General features: G+C 35.6%; 2 protein-coding genes across 7 annotated transcripts in view; one reads left to right on the top strand and one right to left on the bottom strand.

The window, feature by feature from the left end:
• The window catches only part of LOC106131844 (RNA-binding protein Musashi homolog Rbp6), a 476,408-nt gene that overhangs the window by 152,852 nt on the left and 303,500 nt on the right, over positions 1 to 20,056 (bottom strand). The window lies entirely within an intron of this gene.
• LOC106131846 (uncharacterized) overlaps positions 2,755 to 20,056 on the top strand; it is a 29,938-nt gene continuing 12,636 nt past the window's right edge. The window contains exons 1-3 of the mRNA XM_013331075.2: positions 2,755 to 3,027; positions 3,495 to 4,438; positions 6,259 to 6,668. Coding sequence (XP_013186529.2) covers positions 2,922 to 3,027; positions 3,495 to 4,438; positions 6,259 to 6,668 — 1,460 coding nt within the window. The 5' untranslated portion in view covers positions 2,755 to 2,921. The remainder of the gene's footprint in view (positions 3,028 to 3,494; positions 4,439 to 6,258; positions 6,669 to 20,056) is intronic.

Raw genomic sequence — 20,056 nt, 5'->3', positions numbered from 1 at the left:
TATACATATAAAACGTGCGAGAGAGATTCGATGCATTCAATAGTGTTCTGGCTACTACTAGCTACTATATAAGTATAAATTCACAAAAAACAACATAAAAAAAGATTTAGTTGCCTTTTGACATTTCAAAAAGAAAATATTTTTATCTTTACTTAATTTTTCCAAAACAAGAATTCCTTGACACAGTAGGCCTTGTTCTTCATCTATTGAAATAATAAGTGGGACCATCTTTCCTTTCTAAAACAAGAACAATATGTGTACAAATCGTAATAATGGATGGTCGCCTTAGAATTCGCATCGGCTTATAATCACCCCGCGTCGATTTTACTGCGCGATCCAGCTTAACGGGCCAGTATAGCTTAATTAAAACTAAAACAGCTCTGTAAATACATTGATTAACCCTAATACACTTCGTATTCGTCCATGTTAATCAAGCGGATTGCTATTTGGGAATATCATTGCAAATGCCAAAAGTAAATTTGTTTACTGAATCAGAGATAAATTAAATAACTTACCATTTCTTATCATATTGCAGTGATATAAAACCTAAGTGTCTACAAAAAATAAAGCTTAATGAAACAGCGGAGAAAAGGTTGAATCCAAAATAGAATTCTAGGAACTTGTAAGATTTGATTACAAACAGACACGGGGACAGGTGAAACTAAAAAAGGGTTATAAAATAAAAATAAAAAGTATGAACAAATATCATGGCATTAGTTCTTTGAAAATTACAAGTAATATCATGCCGTCGGCCCTTTCAAAGTACAAACTGTGATTACCACAACATATCCAGTAGTGTTAAAAAAATTGGTTAAAAATTCTTCGACTTTAAAAGCGCTAATCAGATTTAAGACTTCATTTATATTTGATTACAACTGTTCAGTCCAGTAGTAGCAATCAATTAGATATTACGCTCAAGAGACGACAGTATTGAATTAGTATTACAATAATTAATTAAGATATGACACGTATATGTAGGTGTGGCCTTTCGCTAAATTAGCATCGTATAACAAAGTTTCTGTACTAATATTATAAATGTGTGAGTGTTTTTTTTGTTCGTCTTTCACGTTAAAACTACTAAACTGATCTTCATGAAATTTGCATACATATATTGTGGAGTTTGGATAATTTTTCATGGACTGTGTTTACTACATATGAGTGTATCCTCTATTTTTTTATAGATTGCGAATAGATATTTGCAAATGAAATTAAAAGAACATCAAAATAAAGTATTTATTAAAAAAGTTTAATATACGCATGCCGCTTTAAGCTTGCAATTATTGGGTTTAATTTCTATTGAAGCTATATTTTTTCCCTTGTTAAAGTTGAGTACGCGCTAGAAATACACCGGTGTAAATGGTTAATCCGATAATATTGTTCTGCTGCGTATGAGTTTGTAATGAAGTTTTGTTTATTGTGTGAAGTTGCTAAGCTTAGGCCATTCGCGTATTTAACCTTTGTATAACGTTTCATTTACATACAAATATGAACGGTTTTTAATGGAATTAAACACCCGCTGACACGAATGTGTGAATAAAAACAGATATCAGCACTCATGATACCGTTATTGTAGTAACAAGTATCTCCGAAATGAATGTTTAATTTCGGACAGATATTCACTTTAATCCCACAACTGCCGGCCATTATCGCCGGCCGTTTATAATTATGACCTGAAAAGGTACCCGCATTTAAATTTTATATGTCGTGTCAAAAAAACAAGAGGCGATCGGCGACGGCTTCAAGGGATAATCGTTCACACGTATAAGGCTCTCCTTGGCGGTGTGGGTAAGCGAATTTATGTGCAAATACGCCTCGGGACTGCCCAATGTGCTAATGAAAGGTAATACATTATTCAACCCTTGAATTATACAGTGGCATGTAAATCGATATTTGCACCGCATAACCACAATTACGTACCTACGAAATGATTGGCTGGATGGAATTTTGTACGGAAAGGTCTTTACTAAGATATGCGGAGTATGTGGATGTAATAATACTTGCTGGCAGGTAATCACGTCTATCGTAATATTCAATCATACTTACTAAATAAGAGAACAATTTTAGTGATAAATACAATGATTTTATGTAAGAACTGAGATCTATAGTTTGTATCTCTAATAGTTGAAATAAAAAATATAGTTCTAAAAAGTATGGAACTGTTAAAACATTATTTTTGGGGAAAATAATATCCAAAAACTAGTTACAAAAACGAATACCAAAGTAAGTTTGCTTGTAGGAATAAACGGGTTGGAATATTTTATTCAGAGACACAAATAGAAAAAGCCAGTCGGATGGCCATGTTCGGGCGTTGATTAGTCCGGCAGAAACAAAAACTATTCCCAAACTGGCGCGATCAGCGAAGTGGAAAAAGTCGATATGAGAACTCGCGGTGAGTCTCGTCCTGATTGTGGACGTAAGCGGCAATCACGGAGATGTGTTTCACAGCGAATGCGCACCATTTTTAAATGATTACTGCACATCCCGCCACCCCCACCGAGGGTGTCCTAACCCCTCGACTCATAACCATTGATTGCTTCCAAGTACCGCACGCATACAGCCGCCACAAAGAACTGTCGACCAATTACAAAAAAGAAATGCGATCGAAGATTTTCATTATCCCCCGCAACGTTCCTTTTTGTCGTCGAGCTTCATATTGCTGGGATTGCGGTACTAATCAAAGATCATTATATTTCTTCGCTTCATTCTTCAGATATATTTAATACTTGTAGTCCTTTTAGTCTACAAGATAGCTCACGCACGATTTTTAAGAGACAATCGATGTTTAAATCGATAAGTCAAATGAAATCGATTGATTCAACCACTCATCGTTCCTTGTTCCAACCGTCATTCTTTTTTCGTGCGAGATAGCTTACACACGCATACCCTACTCGGAAAAAATAAAATTTATTTCTTCATAAAAAATGTCGAAACGTGATCTACAATACTTAAAGAAAAAACTTAAACAGCTCGAAGATCAACAAAAACGGAAACGCCGTCGAATTTTTATAGAATCTTCAACAGATACTGGTGAGTAACTAATACATTACCCATTGTTTAAATATCATTTCCTCGAAATGAAAATTTTATCAAATGGTACACTTAAAATGCCTTGCTAACAATTTATAATTTTAGACCATATCAAAATCCCTTATATGAAATAAGTACATAGAAAATGCATTTTTAACCTACCCTCAAACATAAAATATAAATCCGCCATACAGTAATAGCAACTTTTACAAGGGATTTATTTTATTTACGCAAGTACTTACTATGTAACTACTGGTATTCATAGTAGGTATCTCTTAAAACCTGGCGGTTAACCGTGAGTTAACACGAAGGTCACCTGTGTATAGAGTTTAAATACCGGGCGGTTAACCGTGAGTTAACACGAAGGTCACCTCTCTATATAGACCAAATACCGGGCGGTTAACCGTGAGTTAACACGATGGTTAAAACGGTCGCTGAACGATTACAAATCGTTTTATATTTTTCAGACGATAACTCGTCTCGCAGTTCCACTTCGCCAACCCCGAATAACGGTACACCTGGAGAGTCTGCCCCAGTACTTATCGATGAACTCTCAATACCGGTACCAGAAAATAACGCCGATGCTGATGCCACCCCGGAACTTGACCCGGATGTACTTACCGCGCTTGGAGAAGAAATTGAGGATAAAAGTAAATTTGGGGAAGCTATTCATCGTAATCTAGCCCAGCGATGGGAACCTATCCTTAAAAAAGGCTTACCAAAAGAAGCAAAGGAGAAGCTGATGAAGGAGTACCTTATACCCGAAAATTGCACTTTATTGCAAGCGCCAAAATTGAATCGTGAGGTATCGGCCGCTATAGCTGAGGCAGCCAGGCAACGGGACAAGAAGAAGGAGACTGCGCAGCAGCAATTAGGGATTGGCATATCGGCTATTAATAAGGCTTTGACATCGATGCTAACCTCGGATAATAAAGTAGAAGCCATTAAAATATTAAGCGATGGATGCCGAATACTTACTGACCTTCACTTTCAAGAGACGCAGGCGCGTATTAGTGTTATTAATTACTCTCTCGCGAAACCATTCCTTAATGTTGTCCAAGACAGCGAAAGAGATGACACGTTGTACGGGAATAAGTTGGGTGAAAAAATAAAGGCCTCAAAAACGATTGAAAAACAAGGCCTTTCTATCAAAAAATTTGTAAAGACTTCTAAAAGTACGTCTAATACAGAACACCCAACACCAGTTCTGCGCTCGCATTACCAGACCAAACAAACTGGCTCATACCAGGGAAACTGGACCGGGTCTTCGCGCTACCATCAGAACAGGGGGGGGGCGCCGAGGACCAAGCAGGACGATTGCCCCTGTGACACGCCGGTCTCAAGCGCAACAATCGTCGAGCACAGCGGTCACGAGCAAATCGAAAACAACCGCAACTCGTCAGTGAACCAGGTACAACATGCTGGTAGAATTTCTTATTTTTATAACTGCTGGCTTAAAATAACATCAAATCCTGTAGTCTTAGACTGGATTCGTTTTGGATTTTCTATCCCTTTTGAGTCTCATGTTATACAGACACATGTTCCTTTATTGTCACGTACAGCCTCCGAAAATGCAGAGATGACTGTGGCTATAAATAAACTTATAGATCTCGGTGCGATTCGCTCTTGCCAACCTTGTGTTGGTGAGTTCATATCGCAAACATTCTTAGCCCCAAAACCAAATGACGATAAACGTTTTATTTTAAATTTAAGAAAATTAAATACATTTGTTTCTAAACAACATTTTAAAATGGAGGACTTCCGGACGGCATCTAAACTTATACCACAAAATGGCTTCATGGCTACTATTGACCTTAAAGAAGCTTATTTTCTCGTTTCAATTTATGAGTCTGATAGAAAGTTTTTAAGATTTCTTCATCAGGACGAAAATGACCATATTAGTACATATGAATTCAATGCATTACCGTATGGTCTTTCGGTCGCTCCTAGAGTCTTTACTAAAATTATGAAAGAAGTAATGTCATATCTTCGTTCCCAGGGCTTTAAAAATGTATTTTATTTAGATGACGTTTTGTGCATCGGAGATGACTATAATGATTGTTATAATAACGTTAAAATAACACTAAAACTCTTAAAATGTCTGGGCTTTATTATAAATTACGAAAAAAGCTCATTAGAGCCTAAACAGTCATGCAAATTTCTTGGATTTATATATGATTCAGTTCATCAAACTTTGTCTTTACCTTCTGAAAAGCGATACAAGATTTTAGATTTGGTAACGAAATTCTCAAAAGCCCCGAAATGTACTATAAGAGAATTCGCTCAAATTATAGGAATTCTAGTAGCTGCTTGCCCCGCAGTTAAATACGGTTGGTTATACACAAAAATTTTAGAACGTCAAAAATTTCTAGCACTTAAGAAATGCGCAAATTACGAAGCAAAATTTAATTTTGATTCTGTAATCTTAGAAGACCTTAACTGGTGGAAGCTTAATGTTTTAACTTGTAATAATTCCCTAAAAATAGCAGACTTTGATTTGGAAATATTCACAGATGCATCTCGTACTGGCTGGGGGGCAGTATGCAATAAAAGTAGAACAAACGGGGCTTGGAGGTCCGATGAACTCGAATCGCATATAAACTATTTAGAATTATTAGCAGTTTTTCTAGGTCTCAAATATTTTGCAAGTAAAAAATCTAATTGTTCAATTTTATTACGTATTGATAACACGACAGCGATCAGCTACGTTAATCGTATGGGTGGTATACAATTCCCCCACTTGAACAATCTGGCTAGACAAATATGGCAATGGTCCGAGGAAAGAAATATTTGGTTGTTTGCATCTTACATTAATACAAAGGATAATTTCGAAGCAGATGAAGAGTCTCGTAAACTCAATCCAGATACGGAATGCCAATTATCCGATTTGGCTTTTGAAAAGATTACTAATCGCTTAGGATATCCAGCAATAGATCTTTTTGCTTCTCGGGCCAATGCTAAATGCCACAACTACATTTCGTGGAGAAAAGATCCTGACGCCTTTTCTATTGATGCTTTTACAGTAAAATGGAATAAATATTTTTTTTATGCCTTTCCACCATTTTCACTTATTCTTAAGTGTCTTCAAAAAATAATACAAGAAAATGCTACCGGAATACTAGTATTCCCCTTTTGGCCATCTCAGCCATGGTATCCTCAATTAATGAAAATGACCACCTCCGATATAGTTTGGTTAAATCCCAATGTTCATCGTATAAAATCGTGTTACAGAAATCACCTTACCCTGGGTGCCGCGATTCTCTCAGGCAAGCGTTCTCCTCGCGGGGTGCTCCAGACTCGACCCTAGATCTCATGTTAGCATCATTGGCCAAGAATACTATGCGACAATATAATGTTTCATTTAAGCTCTGGTGGCAATATTGCAATGACAATAGTCTAGATGTCTTTGATTGCTATGTGCCGACAGTTTTATCTTTCTTAAGTTCGCAGTATTATAATGGAGCCTCATATGGATCCTTAAATAATCACAGATCAGCATTATCACTTTTACTAGGTAGTAATATTGGATCTGATGACCGTATTAAAAGACTCCTTAAAGGAGCATTTAAATTAAGACCTAGCTTTCCTAAATACTCTAATACATGGGATCCGCAAGTAGTTCTCAGTTATATTTCCGAATGGTATCCCAATAAAGAACTCAGCCGAGAAAAAATTACAAAAAAAATTAGTGATCTTATTAGCTTTATGCACGGCACAGCGAGTTCAAACCATGTCTCTTATAAAGCTAGAAAATATTACCATTACTTGACAGGAGTTAACATAGAAATCAAAGACATGTTGAAGACATCCGCTCCAGGCAGAGAACAACCATGTTTATTTCTACCTTTTTTTCATGAAAATCCACGCATTTGTCCTGCCACAGTTCTTCAAGATTACATTCTCGTTACAAAACAAGACCGACCTGCTAATATACCTTATCTCTTAATAACTGTGAAGCGCCCGTACAAGAGCGCGACAGCACAGTCAATAAGTAGATGGATAAAGCAGACGCTAGCAGAAAGCGGTGTAGACGTGTCGAAGTTCAGCGCGCACAGCACGCGACACGCAGCCACGTCCACAGCTGCCACTCGTGGGACCTCTATCGATACCATACGGAAAGCTGCCGGCTGGACAAATGCGTCGAAGGTTTTCGCTCAATTCTATCATCGACCAATATTAGATGATCATACTTTTGCTCATTCAATATTACAAGATTGAGATAATAACAGGGTTTGTGGTTATTATTGTTCTATTTATAAGTAAGAATATATCCTTAATTAACGTACCTTGAGTACATATTAAAATGATTAGTAGAAGTTCCTTAATTGTTTTATTTAGTCGACTGCAAAACTTTTCTCTTAACATCTACAAGTATTAAATATATCTGAAGAATGAAGCGAAGAAATATAATATATGATCAAACGAACTTCACAAGTGAAGTTCGATCAATATTATATGATTCGCTTCATTCGAAGATATAAGGTCCCCCCTCACCCTTTCCCGAAAGCAAAGTTCTGCATCGTCTCTATCTCTAAAAGAATGACGGTTGGAACAAGGAACGATGAGTGGTTGAATCAATCGATTTCATTTGACTTATCGATTTAAACATCGATTGTCTCTTAAAAATCGTGCGTGAGCTATCTTGTAGACTAAAAGGACTACAAGTATTAAATATATCTTCGAATGAAGCGAATCATATAATATTGATCGAACTTCACTTGTGAAGTTCGTTTGATCATATATAATAACGTACGTGTTCTATTTGTTGCGTCTAGGTATTTAGGTCTCTGATTTATTTATAGGTAACTACGTAGATAATTCTGTTGACTTTGGCAGGTGTATGGAATGTGAAAATAGAATTCATGGAAATTTATATGCATTCGCATTATCATGTTTTCAATAATGAGTGATTGGCTAAATATATTCTATGGGCCTTTTGAAATTGTAATTTAATGTCGTATGCAATTTCGCAAAGTTAGTATTACCTACATCGAAATGAATAAAAAAAGTGTCATTCAAACCAAAACTATTCCGCATGAAATGTGTAACTATCAATAACTACATTTATTATTCCATAACAATTCCCGAGCGTAAACTCGACAAAGACAACACAGCGCGGTATAAACAAAAACGTATCAAATAACTGAATAAAATGAAAAAGCGTCAGTTGCGAGAGCGAATTCATTCGTCGGATATGTAAAATGTTAAAGCATTCATCTATCTGCAGGCTCGTACGGGAATTCATGGACGGATGTGGAGCGCACAAAACTGCCGCGACGACAGACTTCGCGTCAAAACCGCATTTGATTCGAGCAAATAAAATAATGATCTTATAGATTGCAAGCCCTTATAACACAAATAATTTGGGTACATCTTAGCTAAAATAAATAACGAACAGCCTCTACATAAAGTTGAAGGCAACAGTGACAGCGTATCAGTGAGTGTGAATATGAAATCTAGATTTTAGGGTAAGAAAGGAGATTAAAATTATTTTCAAAATTATATATAAGAAGATTTATTCAAATAGTATAGGTTCGTTAATTCCTTTAAAATCCCTAAAAATAACGGTATCCATAAAACAATGCAATTTAAAATGTTTGTTAAAAAATATGATGAAACTGTAGTTTTATTGTCTACTTTTGTGTGCAAACGCTCGGCAAATATTCAGTAAATGCACCTTTGGACGCACTCGTAACATTGCTATCAATATTTAAATGTTTTCGAACGAATGAAATCAACGCTTTGGCTCGATACGTTATGGAAAATTGACGATTTACATAATTTGAATAGAACTGTATACCTGTGCTGTGCAGTACTGTGCACTCAGCGCTTACGTCGGTATTGGTACATATATCATGCAAATACTTGGAGTGCATACCGTCATAAATATATCCGAACGCATGTCGAATAAGAGTGAGACGAAACGCTCTAAAATGGCACATCTATTCTAAACGGAAGCTAGAACAGTATCAAGTTACAAATCGTACAGAAAATCTAGACATTGCTGGCCCCGCTCCAATCGAGAAGTGATCATATCTGTCAATATTCTTTGAGCATACGATGCGTTTAAACCTCTGGTGCGACACAAAAATGAAAGCTTTTATTCGAATACACCAACGAATATCAAGTTACAAATACAAATCCCTGTTCAAATTTTAGTTGACTCCGACCGCTCCTAATCTAATTATGACAATTCACTGAGTCGCCACCACTTCGCGAACCCTCAGCAATTTCTTTTAATAAGTTGAAATTTCGTGGACGGCTAAAACAACTTTTTAATTAAAGATAATCAGGCTGAAATGTCAGGAATAACTCGGTGTCATGGAAGCAGTGGGAAACTTCACAATTTTGATGCGAACCTCATTGTATCGTCAGCAAAAACGCGGTATCGGTAATTATGGCAAGTGGTAAAGCGAAAGTTTCGAGCCGCACCGAGAAATGCACATTTGCGGAGTTTGTAGTCGTGAAATGGATTCAAGTTTAAAACAGGAGGTGCTTCTCTTGAACGTGGTTAGGTGATATTGCTCTCGTTACATTTCGCTTTTGACTTGAAATTATATTAAGCGGCGACCTGTATGAATTCTAACATAGATTGTGATGTTGTAGCTTTAAAAGAGACATGCACGTTAAATGTACAGACGACAATCTGAACAATTTATTCAAACAGTCGGTCGTAAAGTACAAGCTCGCATGTTTTGGTGTAGTCAGTGCAACGTCACCCGTATATTTACAGCGCCGTCGAGTTGTCAAGTTGCGAGGCAATATTTGGTCGACATTTACATACAATTTCATATTCATATTAGAATTAGGTAGTGTCGGGACTCGATGCCGCGAACGAACTGCGGAACTAGCGGAGACGGCGTGGCCGGACGTTTAATCAACCTTTTCTCTAAAGAAATGTCTGTTAATGACGTTTATTTAATGCAAAAAAGCCGTTCGCAGTCTTTATTCTATTTTCTTGTCTTTTAAATTTCAGCATATTGATTTTATTCGTTGGACGAATCAATTTTATTAAAGCTTAATTGTTTTTTTTTTTTTATTTAAGTTGTTATCATGATCTTTCATAGAATATTTATATTATAATATATTGTTTTCCAAAGCTAATGTATTGTTTTCCGAAGCTTAAAATATTAATATTATATAATTTCGTATCAACTGTAAAAACTAAAAGTTTAGATAACAAACGACTTGTAAGTACCTATATCATATATCAGTTAGATGTGCATTTATTTTTCTAAACAACTTAGAAATAGCAAAAGGACAATAGATTCAATTAAAGATGTATGCAGAGCGCTGTCATTAAAACAGTTAAACTTGTTACAGTAAACCCGTGCATTGCTGATGCGAAAAATACAAGTAAACGGAAGATAAAACAGTGCAAGTTATATTGAATAAAAACTTTACTCTTGCATACTAATGCTAAAATTTGTATTCGCTTGAGTTTGCTTGACTTTTCATTAAGTTTCTCGTTTCGTCGGGCGAGAGATGAAAATCCAAGTAATCATTAAGTCTGATTAAGCTTTAATAAATGGCAGTTGCGGTATTTTATTTGTTTCAATCAATTTGGGATTATTTGGCTTTGTCTTGTGGATAGCATTGTAACATTAATCTTTATTAACAAAAAAATATACAAGGCTTCTTTGTTATAAAGGTGACGTAAATTATCATCATTTATTTCAATTTATGAATATATGGTACCTATTATTTTTAAGAGCAGCTTCAGTAATTTCATTGAATTTTTACAGATATCGTGAAGTAATTTATCATTTCATTATTTGAATTTATTATTTTAAATAGTTAAAATCTATATGCAAATATATAGTATGAGTACGGTATGCAGTGCTGAATGCATTAATATATACTACCTATACCTCAACATAAATTCCACTTGCAGAAACATCATAATGCACCGTCAATCACATATGTATCTTAAAACGTTTCCATTAAAAACCGTGCAGCGAAAAAAGAAACGCGTCTCAAAAACAACTCGAGTAACTTTCCTCAAGTTTTCTTGCAACGGAATACATTCAAGATGGAGCTAAAATAAACTGCTCACAATACAACAGTCGATGTGACAGATCTCGACGCAAACTCGTACAAGAGTGCACTTTAGTTAGGAGAGACAGGTAGTGCATTAGGCGAATTAAAAACTCCTCTCACGGCACTCATTTGTTTCTCGATGTTAAGAGGCGTCTAAAGAGTTGGAATCAAACGTTTTGAAAGGGCGCAAAATGAACACGTTCAAAGGAACGCATCGGGATATAGGTATTGCAAAGGAGTGAGCAGGTAATCGTGATTGCCGATGCGCAGTTTTCATGGTGATGAGCACTGAACCGATTGGCGGTGCATTCAGATAGTTATAGACGTACCTATAGCAATTTTGTGTTCGAAATTTGTATGTTCATTGAATTATGACGTTTTTATTATTTCATTAACCACATCCGAGCTTTGGTGATCATTGGTTGATAATCCGAATGAGACATACAGCTTTGTTATTAGTTAAGATTATGGAATGGAATGTATTCTCTGACCCATATTTCAATTTTAAGTTTCGATAATTAAGTTATTTATTTGACGTCAACCTATGTTCACTACATTACACAACCAAAAGAAATGGCAATTATTGAGTGATGTTAAAATGTGCCATAATAATGAATAAACATAATACGTCCCATAATACGATAAGAAGCTATGGTTCGAAAATACGACTTTATATAAATGAATTTAACGCAAAGACTATTATTAATGAGCATTATTCTTTTAAACGAAACCTTTGTTTACAAATTACACAATAAAATACTTCGTAATAACGCAATTTATCTTCATCTACTTCTTAGTACATCGCTGACATCGTTTTCATGTCAGCTCTACATGTTAATGTTATATCAAGCAATGCTAACCAAACGAGAGCTCTGCATTTGAATTCAAAACTTTAATTGTTTGTGTTTGCTATCTCTTCTTGTCAGTGTTGTTACATGACAATTAAACACGACTATAAATTTCTATAGTTATAATTAGTTCGCTATTTCTGTCCCAAGAATCACTACCAGTCGTTTGATTTAATTTTTTGTAAGCATTAAAAAGTTTCAAGACTTTTTATGTTAGAGGATGATATCAATAAAAATATTTAACAAAATGTTAAAAGTCAGCTGAAGAACCCAATTGAAGAATCTTTCTTTCTTTACCGCCTTCAACAAGATCCAATGGGAGCAACGGAGTATTCGAATTTCTCTCTATCAGAAACACGTATTGATTAGTGCATAAAGGAAATTATTATTAAAACTGAAATAATAATTTTTACTTTTCAGTGATATTTACGAGGAATGGAATCGTGATTGTTCCACGAATTACAAATAAAAACTTCCAGGATCGGTCTAATGCCGCCCATAAATAGTTTACTGACGGGATCAAACCGAAACTCAGATCCGCTACTTTTATACAACTATTTCGTAACTAATAAAATATTTAGTTGCGTATAAAACCGCAACGGACGAACGCGGGCCTACCTTTGAAAGCCGCTGCCTATACACATTTAGTAAAGGACCACCGACGAGAATTACTAAGGTCAAAAGTAATAAATTTAGTTTTAGCCCGCAAACTATGTGGTCAGAGATTTTCGAGAGAGCCCGGCCTTTTGTTTTGTCGATGCCTACTTTATTCTATGTAATCCATTAAAGACACATAACGAATAGTAGGAGAAGGAAGGGATTCCATTGACAGCACTCAAGCGCTGCTGCGGAGATTTGTAACTTGTTCCAAAACGGACCCCTTTTTGTAGGCCGTGGGATGCGGTTTTCTAAAAGGCTATTTGTTATGATTTCAAACAAGGTCGTGTCGAATGGCTTTTGAATTGTATTCTCTGAAATAGATACATTCGAAACTCGCACAACTAAAGCAAGTGTAGTTTTTCAATGTGTTTGGTGATAATTTTAAAAATGATATTATTCAAATCGAATTATTTACGAGATTTAAGCATCCCTTACCACTTGGAGTTCTTCTGTAAGGCGATCTAATGTTTGATTTAATTATGGTGATCTTCGTTTTCTACCGTTGAAACTTTATTATGTATTTATTTCTATTTTAACAATTATATTGCTTTGTAACTTGTTAAATACTTTGACTTCGCTAAAGATAACGGAATATGATACATTAAAAAGAGCGGAATCTTTGAATAAAAAAATCTTTGCAAACGTAAACAAGCAAATTAAGTGTGCTTGACTTCAAGAGTGAAATAATAGGTTGTATTTGTAACATTTATATGAGAAAGTAGAAATTAAATTAATATAATTTTTCAAAATACATTTCTTGCTTTATAACATTGTGTGGGTTATTTTAATAGAGATCTACTACATATTGATGTATAGAAAAACTATTTGATAAATCATTTATTTAAAAGATATATATATATATTTTCAATGATTTTTCTACAAAACCATGCCTGTAGACAAGATAAGAGAGATATTTACGTTCTCCGTTACACAATTACATTCCCTAAAGGGCAAAAATTTTGCAAATCAATTAACAAGAGTTTTACTGTACCACAATTTGAATACTGTGAAAGAATAATGATGGAGGTTGTTCGTTTCAACTTTGGAACAAAAGGGTTGTTTGGCCTAAGCGGGCCCTGGGGTGTGATTTCGGAATCACTCGAAACTGTTTCAATCGATCGCTGTGAAATTAGTGCGCGTGTACGAAATGGTGCGTAGATTAGCGAGAAAATATCCCAACTAAAGACTTTGGCCGTAGGTACATTAAAAGTTTGTTTCGATTCAATTATTTTTCAATAAATTTATTTTTCAATACATACATACCTAGGTACATATGGTCACGTCTATATCCCTGGCGGAGTAGACAGAGCCAACAGTCTTGCAAAAACTGAAAGACCACGATCAGCTGTTTGGCTTACTGATAGAATAAAATTAATTATTATGTAAATCAAATTAGTTTTTAATACAAATAATTGAGATTGGCATATCAGTCTTTTCGAGTTTTAGTGTTTTCGAAACTGTTGGCTCTGTCTACCCTGCAGAGCATATAGACGTGATTATGTATGTAGGTACAAAAAATATACTTTTACATTTACAGAGTAGGACGCCGATAATGTAAGGTGTTACTCCAATATTGATATGAACATTTTTGTCAAATTCATTAGTTGTCGTTAATGAAGAATGATTGAAAGCCAAAACTTTAAACAAATCATCTGATTCTTCATTAACTTCAGCCTCGCCAAGGCTTTTTAGAAAAAGATGTTCCTCAGAATGAGAATAAATCACTCCACGAACTCCCGCAATTGCTTTATGTTTTCCTCGAAAAGAAACAGAAAAGTAATAACTTCTCAACCAATTACAACACTCTAGTTACATTAATCCAGTGAACCCGGCCATTTCTTCGAAAAAGGAAAGTTTCAAAACAACTTACCCTCGGAAGAATCCCGAAAAAAGCATAAATATCAATGGTGAGGGCTCAAAGCGATTTAAGCGGGAAGAGGACAAACACGCTACCAAATGCGTTTTACGACGGATGATACCGGGATTCGGAAATGATCAATATGATACTCCATCTTCGAGTGAACAAAACTTTTGCCATACAAACCGAAGGCCATAAAAATAAAGATACGAATGAAATACATGGGAGCGGACTGGTCGCGTAGATAAAACAAATAATGAGCCCCGCCGTATTATTTCTTGCGTGCCCTTTAATTGCTTGGTAAGTGTAAGGCCAGAATAATAGTAATACTCATTTGCATACATACATACATACATAAAATCACGCCTCTTTCCCGGAGGGGTAGGCAGAGACTACCTCTTTCCACTTGCCACGATCTCTGCATACTTCTTTCGCAAATTTGCAAATTGATATTAATAATTATGCAAACAAAACTCAAGTTCGCCAGCCTCAAAACATACCCGGAGATAAGAAGTGATAGGTAAAAATAAAGAAAAACGCCATATCTTTTATAATTTTTTATTGTAAAGTTGAGACGTTTATAAAAATTAGCAATTTATTATTTAACTCTAAGCTTTCAATAAAACAGCTAGTGAGGCAATAACAATGTACTGAGTTTTTAAAACACACATGAATACAGTAGCGTGTACAATACAATAATGGATGTACTCGGACACGCAAAACAAACTAGCCGCGACTCTAACAGACAAATTATAATTAAATCGTCAAAAATGGTCCCTTGCGAACATGGCAACATGATTTCATTATTAGCGTTTACATGCACGCACACAAAACCCGGCAAATAAAGCCTACACTTTGATATGATAATAAATTAAATAAGCGTCATAAATACCGCGCCGAAATTAAATTAACGGATTATTTGCGTACGCAAATGTAAAGTAAGTGATTAAGCGTTTCCAACACGTGTTCGCTCCCAAAAGACTAATACGTTATGTGGCATAATTACTTTAGGCAAAGCGGCGCGCCAGTTTAGGGTAAGATGAAGAAGAATCGCAGGTGTAAATGGCCGCCTATTGCGCTTTCCATCACGGCCTGCCGGGTTTGTGCTGCCCGAAAATCAGACTAAGCTACAAGAAGATAGGTCGATTTTGGCACACCGTGGCGTGTGCCTCGGACTATTATAGCGAAGCGCGTTTGCGGTGTAACCACGTTCCGGACAACGGAACATTTAGAGCCAATTCCCCGCTGGCTTGTTGTATGAACAATTAAGTGAGCCAACCTGCCCCGCGCGAAGAAACATAATAAATGTTTACCGCTGCTAAGTGATATGTCTAATTGCTGAATGTATAGCGAACTAATAGTCCTGTCTGCGCGCGACCCTCAATAATTATTCCGCTCGCATAGATAAATATAATAAGTTTTGAGACGGTATTGTTAAATACTGTATTCAGCAGACATTCAAAGAGAAATCCTCACCGCAGCCATTACCCGCCCACAAACGGTTCCGGAACTTACCTGTAATGATAAAAATAAATATATAAAGAACATGCCGCTCCATCGGGTGTAACAATATGTTGTCTAAGTCTGAACAAAGCCCGTTTGCCGTAATGAGCGTTGCGTGCGGCGCGTCAAACATGTAAGCAAACAATTTAGGCACGCCTGAGTAAATACGACTGCGAAATATCTTTGCCCGAGCCGTCTGAGTGGGGCTCCGCTCGCGTTTGCTCGTGGGCGGCCATGCCTCCGTTTAGCTGGGCGTCATCTTTTCAACAAAGCTTTCGTTGATAATGAAATGCAAATACTCGCAATTGCAGCGTAGATTGTATGGAAAATCTGATCCGTTTACCGAACGTGAAGAACGAGAGCCAATGCCAACTAAAAATGTTATCTAAATTGTTTATTGTACAAAGATTAAATTACTTGGTATATTCTATTTAAATTAAGCGTAACTACGTTTATTCAAATCTGACAATGAAGTTTGAGGTACCCGCGCGGAGGAGAGGAGAATGAATTAATTTAAATTAACTAAGCGAAAGGGCCTAAGAAATGCCCCAGCAGCTAGGTACCGGAAGCGCGCCTGTATTTTAACGAGACAAAGGTGTAGACAAAAGGGATTAGCTGTATTATTGTTCTGTGCACATCTATACAACTGAAAACAATGAATCAAATTAAACAAACACACGCGACCTCGAAAACTTTATCGGTTGGTTTTCAAATGTTTGTGTATTTTTATTTTTTTACGTTGGGTCTTTATGATTTATCTTTTCCTTTGTCATGTATATATAATTTAATTTATTGTGTTTGTGTACCAGGTTAGATCTGAGAGTTCATTTTATGGTAAACATAATTATATGTGTATTTATTTCATCTACCTTAACAATAGTAAGCAGTCTTTTATATTCCATCAATTAGTTTATACTAAGTTTTAAAATTGATAAATACTAGAATTTAGGATTAGTCCGTCAGTAGAAATTCCTTTCTTAAATATTATGTGAGAATTTTTATAAGCAATATAGACTACAAACAAACTAAACTAAAGGGTTATGAATTTTAATAACTCGCAGACACATTAAGCAACCTACGACGACAGCCGACACAAAGTTGCGAATCGTAAATAGAAACAGCAGACAAACTCTCTGCATTAGACAACAATACGCGGAGTGCAGGATTGCGCATATATTAACGTCTTGTCCTTTGGCGAGAGACGCAGCAAGTTCGCCGTACGATTTACATTGCTTCCGAAATACGGAACCTCGGGCAACTAGTTTCAACCGGATCGCGAACAACGCGACTGCACCTTAACTATTTTCACCGCGAAAGAATACCAGCCAAGGACCGCAGACGTGTAAACATGTTATCTTTTTCGTTCTCTAGTTTAGATTTATTCGGCAATGTTGCGGTGTTTAAAAGCTTTTAACTCTAAGTATTTTTTATTGTGCCTAAAGTAATTGGGGATGTTTTTCTAGCCTATAGACTTTGTATCCTTGTGCTAGGCAATGGTGAAGGTACCATCAGTTTCTGTTCTGTTTAATGTACTTTATAGACACCGATAAAATAAATGAAGATAAAGGAGCTGAGATTCTTATATTTAGTATTTTAGGGTAACGTGCTATTTCTAGACTTATATTTTTTACCAAAGCTATGGACCATGTATCGGCATTAATACTCAATAAAAAGAAAGAAAGAAATAATATGGAGCTAGACGAACTAGTGGCAGAACTGACTATCATACAGTACATTAAGGCCGACTCCTCTAAAGGCTGTCTAACTTACAGAAAATGTAGGAAAATCCTAATATAGGACAGACTTATGCCGTTATAGCTTTCGCATATATACCTTCCACTATTCCAAAACGCACACATAGCAAAATTAATTACATTAAGTATTTTGAGAAGCGTACATTGCGCCTTGATAGCAATCTTCAAAGGGTTATGTTCAGCGGATTCAAACCTTCCGATACGCAAAAGTAATCTCCCAAGTGATACCATGTTAACATAGAAAGCAAAGGTTAACAAAGCTACACTCATTACGCTAACGACTACACTATCTAATCAGGGCGTAGTTGCCAAATTACGTGGTACTGTATAAAGTGGGCTTACTTTAATCTAGCCATGTGCCCGACAGCGACGCTGGCTGTTCAGCTTAAAAACTGAAGTTACGCCATTTTCAACATCGATTTTAGTTTAGCGTGAGATGAAGGGAATTACTAAAACATCGATATACCTATTTAATGAAAAGCTGTGGTGTAATTAAAAGGGTTAAAATATTAACCTTGATTCAAAGATGTACTGATGTTAGTTTTCCAGTGTAATAATGAACAAAGTAAACAACAACAATAAAACCATAAAATATGTTTAACTTGTAACAATAATAAGATACTCCAATCGAGAATAAAGGAAAGTAATTGAAGAAGCCCAGAGAAAATTTTATGCGACTTTATGGCAGGATCTCTGAGATTAGTAATATAGGTGTTTAATTTATTTACCATCTAAATGATTTTTAAGGGCATTTACCCTGGTAAATGTGAATCCTTGGGAGGATACCTGTATCCTCCCAAGGATTCACAAAAAAATATGAATTCAATAATTTAGCTTATAAGACCATTTTCCAAAGCAATTTAGCCAATATTATTACATTTGCCTGCATAATATTCGTAAAACGGTCGGTATTTTCAGGACTTGCCTAAGTTATGTTGCGAAACGGTGACAGGTACGCTTATATGTTGCATGCATGTGCATTTGCATTGGTATTTTATCGTAAATAACAAGTATAACTCAAATACCACACATAACATAGCCTTGCATTTTTTAACAGCGTTTAAAAGGATTTAAAGAAACTATTTTTTTCCTAAGCTGAAAAATATAAAAGTTTTTAAAAAATCATGCCATAGTTTTTCATGCTTAATGCCTTTATATTAAATATATTTCACGGCACCACGTTTTTGAATAGAAATGTATAATTTTGCTTAAGAACTGAATTCGGTTAGTAATTTTACGAAGATAGAGCCTGCATAATATTTTCACTTGCCACGATCTATTGCATCCTCCACATTCACCTATTTTCATGAATTTTAATTCATTTTAGGTCCTTATCGAAAATAAAACTTTGATTTCAATTTAAAATAAAATAAAATGATACCGAAAATACGAAAGAAATTTAAAAAAGCTGTAAAGTTAAAATTTTGATATTCTTTTATGTCAGACAAAAAGGAGTACGGCGGCGTGCGAAAATGCCCTTAAGCGCGCTGTCCCTTTTAAAACAGGTGTGTTTGTTTTATTTTTATTATATGGACTATAAAACCCTCCATATTTTCAATTTAAGTTTTAAATTTGGTTTATTTTTTTCTCTAGCCTAGTATGATATACTCAATAATCGGTATTAGTTGTGAAATTTGGATATATCCACAAATATTTTTGCTTTGTTTTTAATTAAGGTATGTTTTGTAATAATGTAAAGCATGACTAAATATAAGCCACAGTTGCTATAAAAATATAGCTCAAAGGCCCGCATTTTAAAATTTATTGTTTCATATTTTTCACAACATAAACACAAACGCCATAATGTGCTCATCATAAATTACCCTAAATTAAATTATTGAATAATAACCATTATTTAATTTCAAGATAAACTTGTAACTATGTTAGTTGGAAAATGTGGCTAACATCTGTCACAGATAACTTTATCGAGAGCAATAAACTACAGCGATACTTAAAGTAGATGCCTGAGTTTTGAACGCGCCAGGCAACCTGTTAAGCTAACCGCAAGTTGACTGTAAAAACTCTTATTTCAACTACGTAAGGTTCATTACTATTTGTACATGTGGTTTCCATGAGAAGTTCTGCAATATAACTCATTGTTTTAATTTACTACACTCACTACGTGAATATTATCTTTATTACTAAAAGTTTTACTGCGACGTTTATAACTTCTGATTGAGGTGTGCGATGCAAACAAATGTGTCAGTTCTTTCTTACTATTTGTTATTTAGCTAGTTTCCGTGCGGCGTCTAACTTATCACTTAGCCGCGAACAAATTAATTCCAAGAAAGGTCGTGCCAATATTAAGCCCCTTCCGATACTTCGAGAGCGTTGCGTCCTTTATCGTTCTGGGCTCGATATTGCCC

This window comes from Amyelois transitella, chromosome 5 (genome assembly GCF_032362555.1).
Source record: "Amyelois transitella isolate CPQ chromosome 5, ilAmyTran1.1, whole genome shotgun sequence".
Lineage (NCBI taxonomy): Eukaryota > Metazoa > Arthropoda > Insecta > Lepidoptera > Pyralidae > Amyelois > Amyelois transitella.
The sequence above is the reverse complement of the archived record's forward strand: the minus strand, read 5'-3'. Positions and strand labels throughout refer to the sequence as shown.